General features: G+C 39.8%; 1 protein-coding gene across 2 annotated transcripts in view; it reads left to right on the top strand.

Moving 5' to 3' along the window:
- HECW2 (HECT, C2 and WW domain containing E3 ubiquitin protein ligase 2) overlaps positions 1–9,433 on the top strand; it is a 148,337-nt gene extending 138,904 nt beyond the window's left edge. For both annotated transcript variants that reach the window (XM_088058631.1, XM_014249487.2), the window contains one exon: positions 515–9,433. In XM_088058631.1, the coding sequence (XP_087914757.1) occupies positions 515–626 (112 nt within the window). In that variant the 3' untranslated portion in view covers positions 627–9,433. The remainder of the gene's footprint in view (positions 1–514) is intronic.
- Positions 9,434–12,390: the final 2,957 nt, after the last annotated feature.

Below are 12,390 nucleotides of genomic sequence, written 5' to 3' on the forward strand. Positions count from 1 at the left end.
AGCCATATGCCAAGGACATTGTAGAAGGAAGAGCATGTAATTTATCTGTCTTTGACCACTGTGGGATTGTTTCCTGTAGATCTTGAGACGTATGGAAGTATCTTGTTTATCATTACAAATGCAATATTCAAGTATCATCCATACAGAAAAGAAAGGCTACATCTCAGAAGACACATTTAAAGCCAAGATTTCAGACCAGACTGTTTGAATTGTACCATGCCAAATAATTTTTTTTTTTGTGCACATTTGATGGATAAAATTTATCCCATGCCTTTTGGACTGTCAGTATGTTTCTAAAGACCTCCATAAATGCTTCTTACTGGCTTATTTTAATGAGAAGAAAGTAGATTAAACCTCACTACCTGTTCAATTGGAAAACATCATTTGACAGAACAAAGTCTTCTAAAAAAATACTATCAGCCCATCTCTATTCAAGCACATACCAGTCAGTGTGTTCTCTTTTGAACTTTTCAAATAATACACTTCTTTACCTCCTCTCTCTTTTTCCCCTCAGGGCTCACACTTGTTTCAATCGTCTGGACCTTCCCCCTTACCCATCATTCTCTATGTTATATGAAAAACTGTTGACAGCAGTCGAAGAGACAAGTACTTTTGGACTTGAGTGATACACAAACCACAGTGCCCCGCTCATTGGACTTTTGTGGATCTGTCTTCTCAAGGAATGAATGAACTTTTGTATTGGATTTCCTAGAGGAAAACTGTTTCATGGTGCAATTCAAATAATGAGGTTCCACGAAGGAGCTTGTGAAGCAATTAAAAATCATTGCGGTAGTGGCAGAATTCTCAACAGTGTGTGCTTGGTGTGCAGGGAAAGCCAAGTCTTGCAATCCATGGGTTTTTGGGATGGCTATACTTCTTAAGTTTATGTTCTGAGCAAACCAGAAATGTGATGTCATGTTGTGATCCATCTGGCTACACAAAACTGACATGTACCCAAGGACTGGATTTCATCAGAGTTGTTGAACAGAAAATTCAAGTCAAAATGTGAAATTATGCAGCCCCTTACCTACCCAGTAAATTATCAAAAAAAGTATACAGCTGAACTTTTATAATTTTTTTTTTTTAAATTCATGAAGGTACATACATTACTTTATGCCATATGTTATAACAGCATATCCAACACTTGCTTTACCTAAGACTACGAGTGCCTGCATGGGGAACACCATAGAGCTCAAGTTCCTGGGGCAGAAATGAGTTGGAAGGAAAGTCAGCAACAAAGGATGTAACAACAACGGCTTGTGCATTGAGGAGGTTTGTGGAAATGCATTTGCCAGTGGTGTGTATGACAAAATATGAGCTGTTACAATGAACTTAATAACTTATTAAGACTGATTTTATGCTTTATACTGCATGGAAACTATTTTAAGAAGAAACTAGCAATTTATCACAGCGTATCAGGAAAAAACCCTAACACAGTGACTTCTGTTTATTTTTATAGGTTCATTATATTATGTTTCTTAGAGTGTAAACAGGAAACAAGCAAACAAAAGTGTTATTTCTGTTTTGTCACTTTCCATGCTTGAACAGACATTCTGCTAGTGTTTATTCTTTAAGCACTCTCCAGGGAAAAAATGCCTTTTATTTTTATAAGAGTAAAAAACTCCCGAAAATATTTTGCACTGAATGTACCAAAGTTGAAGGGACATTATGATCTGACTGATAGCAAATTGCATCACTATCAAATATCTATAAAAATGCTTAGAAACCAGGCTTTCTTCACAGTGCCATGTCTATAGATATCAAGACTGTGCACATAAGTAATAATTTTATAATACTATATGTGATATTGTAATATGCATTTATTTTAAATGCATCCGGGTCATTTTTCATGCATTGGATAACTTAATGCAGTGGAGTTTAATACAGGTATTTCATATGCTCCCCACAACTTTTTATTTGTACAGCACTGTAAAACACTAGCTCATTTGGAAAACCATGAATAACTTCTTTAAGGTGAGCCACTGGTCATAATGCCACTGTCCTGTATCAGTGAACACCTATAAGATGTAAACTGTTCATAGTGTCCAAGCTTGCATTTTCACTGATAAATAGTTTTCTTATCAAATGTTATTTGAAGCAGTTTTTATGGCATATCAAACACTGCATGGACACCAATTTCTTTATGCTTAATTTTGCTGAAATACACAAGGCTTGCTCGCTTCTTTTTTTGGTACTTTTCCTCCAGATGGTCTTGTGGAACACTTGTGCAGCTGTGCCCTGTTTCTTGCACAGCTGCTGTCACGCACTGCATCCACCACATTTTAAAATTCCAGGAGTTGTGCTCGGATACTGGATGACAAGAACACGAACCCAGCTCTGTGCTGGCCCTTCTTGTAGCGCCACAGCACAGCAAGCCCTGTTCTGTGAGAAAAGTAGCTTTTGAAGTAACCTTCTCGCTTTGGAGGCTCTTGAAGGGGCATCTGAGGGAGGTGTCCTGCTTGTTATGGTGGGAGGTTTTTTCCAGCGGAGGCGAGCATCCCTGGAGATGTCGTCAGCAGAGACTGCCAGTCCACCCTCTGAGGCAGAAGGCAGCTGCAGCTGTGGTGGTGACTGAGAAAACCCTTCAGACTTGCTGAGGAAATGTCACATGTGCAAAGGAAAAGCAAAATCAGGGGGAAAGCATTCTTTTATTTCAAGAATAATTGAGCTTCTGCATGACATCTGGGACTCTCTTAAGTAACTTAGGTTTTCTTAGGCTGCTTCTGGCTGGTATGAAGTAGCAAAGAAAAGTCCAAACACATCGCCCTGTTTCTACACGTGTATTTATCAGTCTTTGCTAAGATTGCATGTCACAGGTGCTAATGCACATCTCTTTTCAGAACATGAATGAGCAGTAGGCAAACCGACTTTTCAGCAGGTCACTCCAGCATGGCTCATGTTTCATAGGATCCATTCACTGAGTAGCTAAAACTCTGGCACTTGGAGTAGAATGCAACTTCTGATTGGTCGAAGGACTACAGAATTTTCATTTTACAATACTGTGTTATCTGTGGTCTTAAAAAAGAGATTTCCCAGGTGGAAACTGTATCTACAAGTTTTGAACCAGATACTCTTTGGAATGAAAAGTTTAAATATTTGGCACAAAGTAAGTTTATACTAGTTTGCCTTTTAAGTTATGCTTTTGTACAAAACTAAAACAATAAACGCATCTTGTCAATTTTTATTTAAATATATCTGCTGCACCCATTTGTTCTGTATTTATGCATGTAAAAATAATTCAAATCAGCCATGATAATCTGGTATTCTGTAAAGATGTGACAGGGTCACCAGTGGGGCAGCTGTCAGTTAGAAAATAGATAAATATAAAAAAAAAATCAATCCAGAGCCTTTGTAGCACTAAAGCCAAGAGAGACTAAGGATAAGTTGCTGCTTCCTCCTCTGCTGCCAACATCCCCTGGGGGACTCCAGGGAAGTGCTGAGTGAAGGTTGAGGTGTCAGCTGGGTACAGCTCCCTGTGCTGCCTCAAGCACTTGGCCCTTTGTGATGGTGTAAGTGATGCTGCTGCTCTGAAGGGATTAGCAAGGAGGGAGTACAGGAGAGGAAGCCTGAGCCTAGTCAGATACCCACATCGCCCGGTAACTGCTTGGAATGTTCTCCCTTTGGTTTTTGAAGCCATTCCTGTTAAACGTGTCCCAAGGGAAAGCCAGTTTCCGTGGCCTGCAGCTGACTGCAGCAGGCAACCACGAAGCTATTGCTTATGACTATTGCTTATGACAGACACAGTGTAGCAGGGATGAGGATCCTCCCAGAGAAAGGCCGGGGAGCCTTTCCAAAGCTGTGTATCTCCTCCTCAGAGCTTTTCCAGATGGTGCTAAGGAGCTTTGCATTCAGGAAGGAAAAAAGTAGAAGAGTCCCTTCAGCCAATGGCAACTCATACTAACTTAACCTGCACCATCTCCATCACACAGAGGCTGGCAGGGAATGTCCCTGCAGGAATTTAAGTGAGGTGCCCATATTTCCTGCTCTGCTGGGATTGGAGCCACACATCACCAGCCAAAAAGCAGTTCCCAGGTCACTGCAACCTGGGCAGGCTGGCAGCAGAGTGGCCTCTGTCCTGCACATGCCAGGGCCAGGGCCCCTCTCCCCCATCCAGCCAGACGTGTGTTTGTTCACCTGGTGCTGCTGGCAGTCATTAAAGCCAGAACACTCCTAAATACACCACAAAAACTTGGAATCAGTGAAGTTGTGCAGTGTGGCACCTGCTGTAGCAAACAGTCACCCATTCAGAGCCTGCAGGCCAGCAGCTGTGAGGGGAGCGATGCCTTTGGCCACAGCAGGTACGGCACAGCCATCTGCCACCTCTGTCACACTGCCAGCAGCACCTGGCAGGGCACAACAGGAAAGCCTTTCAATCCAGACCTTTTTCCTCACCCCCTCCCTGCCTGTTGTTTTCCCTTGGTATTCATCAAATATTTGCCTGCTTTTGCTTTTAAACATCATTATCCTTGTACTGACTCCACCATGAAAAGTGTTAACATGGCTTAGAGAGTATGTGGGATGAACTCTTCTGCGTTCATTCACAGGCCTGCTTATGGGCACCACATGAACTCCACATGGCAGCAGTTAACCCTGGGTCACACAGGGGCAGGGGATATCTGTAATCTTCGGGGAAACTTAAAATCTAGGCAGCAGCATCCTGGCAGGACATCACACAAAGCTTCTTTAGGAACTGGACTGGCAGAGCACCGGACTGGTAGTTTGCTCAGTTTAGAATTATAGGAAAGAGAAGAGGTTTGTGGTTTCTTGTGTATTTTTAATCATTTAAAAAAAAGTTCAAGAAAAATTTAAGAAAAGTTTAAGAAAGAATTCCTTTTGAAGCATTTGCAATGGTATCATCTCGTTGTTAAATGTAATCTCAGCAGTATTAATTGCAGATGTTTACTGCGTTTCTGCAGTGGTAGCAGCAGAGTTTATGGAGCTGCTTGAAGCACACTGTCTCTGGACTGAGGGAATCCCTGTTCACATCAGGGGAATCTTCAGCAGCTGTGTTTGAATGGCCAGTGGAAGTTCACTTCCCATAGCATAAAGCAAGTTACTTCTTTTCAGTGAATGAAACTTACTTGCATTAAATTATACTAATAGTGTTGTTTTTCTTGCCACTTATTTTACGTGGAGGGTTAATATATCCCTGTTAGCACTAATGGGAATTAAGCAGATGGTTGATCTCCAGTCATAAGATTGCAGGTGTAGCTTTCATCTACTGCTATTTCCCCTTCTCATCCTTTTCTCTCTGGGCAAGCAATTGAACTGCTAGCAAAATTTCAGAAGAATTACTCAAAGCTGGCTTCTTAAACTGTTTGCATGTTGGCTCAATTATGTGCTATAAAACAGAACTGCAGAAATGCTATGGGTTGACTGGCTCATCAGTTTAATTAAAAAATTTTCTACAATTTTGTTAGTGCAACTACAGTGGCTGCTGTTGGACTAGTCCACCCTTTGGCCTAAATATTTTACAATAAAAAAAGAATTTGGGAGGTTGAATTTGAAATTAAATTTGAATTTGTTTGCTGGGAAACTAAATATATGTTAGGTAAATAGCAGAGGAAAAGAATAACTTTACTGTAAAGGCAGTATAACCCACTTTTGTTAGCAGTATGCAGAATTACAATGCTGACCCTCCAAACACAGAATTTTCACAATGAAAGATGGTTTATATTTTGCATATCTTTGCCTGTCAGACAGACCATAAACTTTATAGTGCTTCTGTTCAGCTTTAGACTGACTGAATTTTGGCACTAGGCTACTACTATTTAGGATGTTCATTGCTATGAAATATTTTTTATTTAAACACGTTCAGTATTTTTACTATTTTTTTCCCTGTAGGACTTTACTTCATAAGCTTTGCTCAGAGCCATATTATGCTGTAGGTATTTTAAGGTAAAATCATGAGTATTTGATAATTCTGTGTTGTATGACTGACCTTCTGGCCACTGTTTAGAAAGGTTCCTCCTGATTGTCGGTAAAAGGATGACGGTCAAAGACTGTTGGAATGGTTACAATCCATTGAAGTATCTGTATGTATTCAAAATGCATTTAAAAATACCTCCTGAGGGCTATGTGAAATAGTTGCTACTGTCGTTGATTAGCTCCTTTCTAAATCAATCATTCAAGATTTGAACATTTCCTTTCAGATTACATTGCAGAATAATTATACTAAAATTTTAACTAGAGATGAATTCTGACAAATTTCTCAAAGCTATGATGGATATGAAAGAGAGGTGAGCTATGCTGCTCTCAATCCTTTTGCCTGTTAAAAAACTTCAGAATAACAGAACTTTATCTTTTGGGTTTCAGTTGTTTCTTGTTTTCAGAAATTGGAGATTCTCATTCAGCCCATATTAGAAAAATCCTTGCCTACTTTGAGGCTTTTGTTAAGCACTCAGGAGGTATATTATTCAACTAATTTAACATACTTTTGTGCTGACATCAATTAGCTTTTAAATGTATTGACCTACAGAACTCCACAGGACTCTGGTCTCCCTTATTCTGGGCTGCCTTCCAAAGCCGTCCATCCTGTCCCTTTTGATTGCACATAATCCTACAATCACCCAGAGACAATTGCTGACCACCTACACTGACTGTAGCTGTATTATCAGTAAGTAAGAGTCTGGCTTTGGGTTTGCTTTCAAAAGCAGTCCCTCAGTCCAGAGTCAACAGGATCACTGTTACACTGATACCAAGACTGAGTGGTTTAAGAAAAATAGTCATAAAGGTTTGGTTTTTTTTAAATAGTTGATTAGGTATCCAAGGGTAAAATGTCTTTCAGTTTTGGTTTTGTGAAATAATTGAGGCAGGGGATTTTGCTTGCAATGTTTTATATTGCCAGAATTTGTGGTCCCCATGGGCTGCCCCAGGCTGTTGGCCAGGTGGGTGCAGAGCCTTTGCAGTGGGGCAGGGGACGCTGATCCAGGAATCACAGCAGTAGGAGATTTGTTACTGTAGTGAGGACTGTGCCTTCCACAGCTTGAGGCTTTCTCCTGCAGCCCTTGAACTGGATTCTTCCCAAAAGCTGGTTCTATCTGTGATGCCTGCTAATTGCAATACAAGCAGCTCATGACACACTCCATTGACTATTCAATATCTTTCATTTTAAACGAGGATTACATTTTTCATAGTTAGAAATGCCCATCCAGCAGTATAAGGTCAATAAAAGGGGATTTTGCTGAGACATCATATTTGATTGCCATGCTGACTGCAGTCAGACGTTGGAGCTCACTAATTTTAAAGTAGATTACTGTATGAGTACGAAAATATATCTCTGAAGCCTCATAAATAATTCTAAGAAGGAATGTAATTGTAGGTGCTGTAATGATAAGACAAGGCAGTTCCACACAGCACACAAGATAACAGCCACGGAGAAGTGCTGGAGTGAAGACAAGTCTTAGAGTAGGGACAGAAAAAGAACATCACTTCCAGGACAGGGAGCAGGACAGTGAACTGTGATGACCCCTGGGATATAAAACAGGATACTTCCTGCTTGAAAATTAGGCTGTGATAATGCACCTAGGAAAAAATGACTGTTCATCCTGAAATACACTGGTGTTACTGCAACTGCAAGATGTGCTTTAACTGATTATTAGCTTTTGAAAATCTAAGTACACAGTCAGAAAATTTACTTCTATGTGGTTTAGCTTTTTTGTTTTGGTTTATTGGGACTGGGTGGTTTGTTTTTTTATTTGTGCTATTTTCAGGAAAACTAAGGCTTCTAAATAAAATAAGGCTGGTGTCTGGAAGCCTTTTTTTATTTGTACAAGTAATGACTATTTATTGCTACCTGTATTTGGCAAGGGATACAACTTCTGATAAAAGGTTAAATCATCGCAACCAATGGTGACTTTCCTTTTCAATGTGATGGGCCAAATCTCATGTTTAGACATGTCAAAATGCAGCTTTTTGGTTTTTTTAAATATACTTGATATACATTATATTTGTATAAGAACCATGCATTTCCACAAAGACAAGGATTGATGTGGCATTTCCAAAGCTTACTTAGGGTAATTAGAATATTCTCAATGACCTAGGTTAGCTTTAGCCAAGCTGATGCAAGTCTTGATTCCATTCACACTCTAATGACATTATCCCAAAAAATACTGTGTAAGAGGATGGGAGGGTTTCATGATGGGTTTCTGTACCTAAAGGTTGACCTGTTTTTTTACATAAAAGACAAGACTATTGAATGAGTTAATATGAGAGTCAAAATAAGAATTCCTTGTGAGTTTTCTTCTTCAACATGGTTACTGAGATGGTAGGAGTTTTATATAAACTTGAAGTCCTAAATGAGAAGACAGCTCCCATGTTGAACCATACTGGTTCAATAGTTCCACACAGCAGGACATTTTTCTGCAATGAGTCTGCAACACTCAGGAGACTGTTGTTTATTATCAGCATTGCAGGGAGGTGGAGAATTATGATAATACTAACTACATCAATCACATTTTGATTGGAGGATTTGATTTGGAGGATGCTTTTTCTTTGCACGCTGTTTTTCCTGGGAATGGCATAGCCTTGAGGGCATCCATGAATCCTGATCAGCAAGGCTGCTTTTTGAATAATTGACTGAGCATTTGTACTTGTAAGGGCTGGTACAGTATAGAAAGGGAGATCTTTAGAGGAAAAGAAGGTAATGAGGGATGTGGTGTGGAATACTGCTACCCCCCAAGTCAGTCGATGTTCCTGCCCTTGCTAGGTTACAGTTGGGGTTATTCAGCATGTTTGAAAGTGTGTAGTTTTACAAGTTTTTGTAGTGGGGATGCAGGCATCCAGAATCTAACAGGATTATAGGTGCATCTTCCTCATTTTTGACAATTACTTGATATAATTTTATACCAAGTTCTTTGTTTTTAAAGAATTTCAGGCACTGAGAATACGGAGTGCATATTTATTTCTAAGCTTTAAGTAGAACACAGTGTATTTTTTAATCCTTTCCATACTTTTCAGTTAAGTGTTCACAAGACTGTATATCAAATACAATTTCAAGTTTTTCTATCTTTCTACAAGCCAGTTTCAGTTTCATCTGAATTTGGTACATGACTTTCACAAAACACTAAATGGGGAATACATGCTTCAAGCATTAAGATGGTTTCCCCCCCTTTTCCCCATTTACACTGCATTACATTTCATGATTTTTTTTTCTTTGAGGCAGAGAGAACAGATAGAAAATGTGTTGAGTATGTTACAAGGGCACACAATATGTGTCATTGTGCCTGGCTTCAAGGAATGTACTATAATGTTTGACTGCTCACAGATTTACATAATTTGAATACAGGACTGTTGTGTTGTATTCCCTGTTACTGAAAAACATTTGGGGAAAATAATTTTCTGTGTATAATTTTATTTTCATACTGATCTCTATTTTGTTTAAGACCATGTTTCATCATAAAATCACTTAATTAAAATAAACCTTCTTACAAAATCTGCTTTGTAAATAATCTCTTTTATTGTACCTCTGAATGTACCATAACATCCTTTTTGAAGTGAGTACTTTTAGATCATTCTGTCTTTTGCAGCATTTAAAAACCTCTAGAGAAACCACAAGATACTCTTTCTGACATCTCCTTTGCTAAGATTCCTGGTGGCCTGTGGAGTCTGGTATATTACAAATCACGATTTTAAAAGTGGGGAAATTAAGGATTCTGGAGCCATATGCAAGATAATTTGAATATGAGCTACATATGAAAGAAAAAACCACCTATGACAAACAAAGCACTGGATATCACAGCAAACACATTGGAGAGATCCAGGCTTCGTGGAAGAGCCTCTGCTTTGGAATGGAGCGTCAAAGCTGGCAGTGAAATACTTCCCAGCAGTGGCTGTAACACAGGAAAGCTCTCTTTTTCACAGAGAAAAAGGGGGAAAATCTTTTTCTTTTTTTTTTTTTTTTTTTTTTGTCTCTAATAAAAGTCAGTGGCCCCTACCAAATATTTCCTTCTGCTTTTCTAAGAGATAATACTGGTCAGAGTGAGGGAAACTGGTCTTTAATCAGCTCTTAGGCAAGAGTTCTCCCCACCATGATGCAGCCCAAGGAGAACAGTTGAATGACAGCTTATCACTTCTCCTGTGTGTTACACAGACTGTTTGGAGACTCTGACAGTGAAGTGATATTTCCATTTTTTAAAGACTTTCTAGAAGGTGATTTAGCATTCTCTTGCTGCTACTTGAGATGTGATGCAAGCTAACCTGAGTCATTGAAAGAGAGCTGCTGTGGGAAGAGGCTAGGCTTTGGGACTGGAGCCCTTTCAGAATCTGTTCTGTTGTCATTCTTGATGTCACACTCATATTTTCATCCAGGTCACTGATAATTGATGCCACGTAGTGCACAATCACGCACTTTCCCTCTGTGTAGACACAGAGTTGGCCTGGAGCTCATGCTGGGTGACACTGATGCAGCTGTGGGAAGCAGTGTCTGAATGGAATCCAGAGATTTCCCACTGCATTGAGGATTGCCTTGTGTGAGAAGGTGGTGCAGAGATTTTAGCATAGGGGGAGGAGATCAGATTTTTTAAAAATACCTATATTAAATAAAAAACGAGTTGGAGAAGGCTCAGACACTCTGAGCTTCCAGCTGTGCAGCTCATAATGCTATGTGCTTGTCCCCACCTTGGTTCCCTGCTGAGGACAGGCTGCCATGTCTTCTCTCCAAACATCATCAACCCATGACAAACCTGAGCTGAAATCAGCATTCCTGAGGGAGCTGAGCTTTTTCCACAAGGCTGGCTCCCTAAAACACCTGTGGCTCTGATCACCGGGGGCTGTGCATCACTGCTGTGCCAAATGGTCGCTGATCAAGTGGAAAGAGTTCTTTCCATGACAACTTCTAAAGGCTGAAAAGAGACAGCTTTGTAATGGATAGATAATCAGGGTAAGCCAGAGAAGAAGTAACTAAGAATGGGAGTTACGAAGCTAACACCTTTAATTGCTATTTTTTAATTATCCCAAAGACCAGGTGTATACATTAGGAATAATAATAGTTCTTGATCCTGTACTGTTGTGACCTTCAGCCTACCCATTCCCCCTTCTCCACCTTTGTTTGTCCTTCTCAGTTGTGGTGTATCTAAGTAAAATTCCAAAGTCCTCAGGGTGGAGTCCTGTCAATTATACCCTTCTCCAAGTGCCATTCATGTTTCTATGGCATTATATAAACAGATAACCAAGAACTACAATAACATGCATGTCATGAAGCATTTTTGGTATTTACTTGGTTTTCAAAACTTAAAGGGAGAGTAGAGCAAAACCTGCAGAGCATCAATAAAGACAAAAACAGCTAAGGAGACAAACATAACCACTGTCATTTTCTTGTTGGCACCATGTGCTATAATAACCTGAAGCATCTTAATTGTGGACATCATTTAAATTTACTCTGTGGCTCATTTGGTATGTTTGGAATGCTGCCTGCTTTTCATACTGCACAAAGAGCACTTCTCAACAAAACCAATCCTGTCCACATGTTGTATTTTTATTTGAGAGATGTATTTGAAATCATGTTATAGTCAAGAAACAGTATGATCTGGAACCCTGCAGAGATGGTGGAACTTAGTGGGAGAAAGTAGATTTTGTACTGCTTTTGTCGAAAATATCCACAGCTCAAAGTGCTAAAAAGCCAGATGGAACTTCAAGCAAGCAGGATTTACATGTTTTTAGTAGGTACTTCAGTGTGCCAGCTACGTGGTGTGACATATTCTAGACTCTTCAAGAACACTTTCTGCTTTCTTATCTTCATTTATGGTACTTTCATCTTAATGCAAGCTTTGCTGTGACTGCATGACTTAGGCACTGTAATAAACACAGCAATTACCCATTTCACTGGCAGTGCCATGGCACAAACAGAATTAACCCAGTAACTCTAATGGTGCACTGCTGAAATTAAATACAACTCTTAAACTCTTATGCTACATTACTATTACTGCCTTCATGACAAATCTATTATAAAACGGATGTTTGCAAATTTCTTAGCTGGTTGGATTGCTTCAGAGGAAATCAATTTGACAAACAAATTGCAACTATTTTAGAACTCTTTCTAACTTCAGCTTATTTCTGAACCATGCTTCAGGCTATTTTGGATCCTCGGAAACAGTCTTTGAAAGCACAAGTTAGAGTCTTTTTACTTTGTTGGGTGTTTTTTTTTTGTTTTAGTTTTTTGAGTTTTTTTGTGGGCTTCTCACGAGGCTCTGAAGACCCTGTTTCTACTTGCATGCATGACTAAGAGATTGTCAAACGTGCTCCCTGCGAGCCGTGTACTTATACGGAAGCGCTGAAAGCGGCTCTGTTCCCGGCAGCTGTCGGTGAGAACTGGTTTATCGCTGGGTTTTTAACTGCACTGGGCCGGTGCTGTGGTCGCCGAGCCTTCGCGGCTGCGTCACTCGCACAGCGGCG

This window comes from Pseudopodoces humilis, chromosome 8, assembly GCF_049639895.1.
Source record: "Pseudopodoces humilis isolate 2021_Gansu_Grassland_sample_001 chromosome 8, ASM4963989v1, whole genome shotgun sequence".
Lineage (NCBI taxonomy): Eukaryota > Metazoa > Chordata > Aves > Passeriformes > Paridae > Pseudopodoces > Pseudopodoces humilis.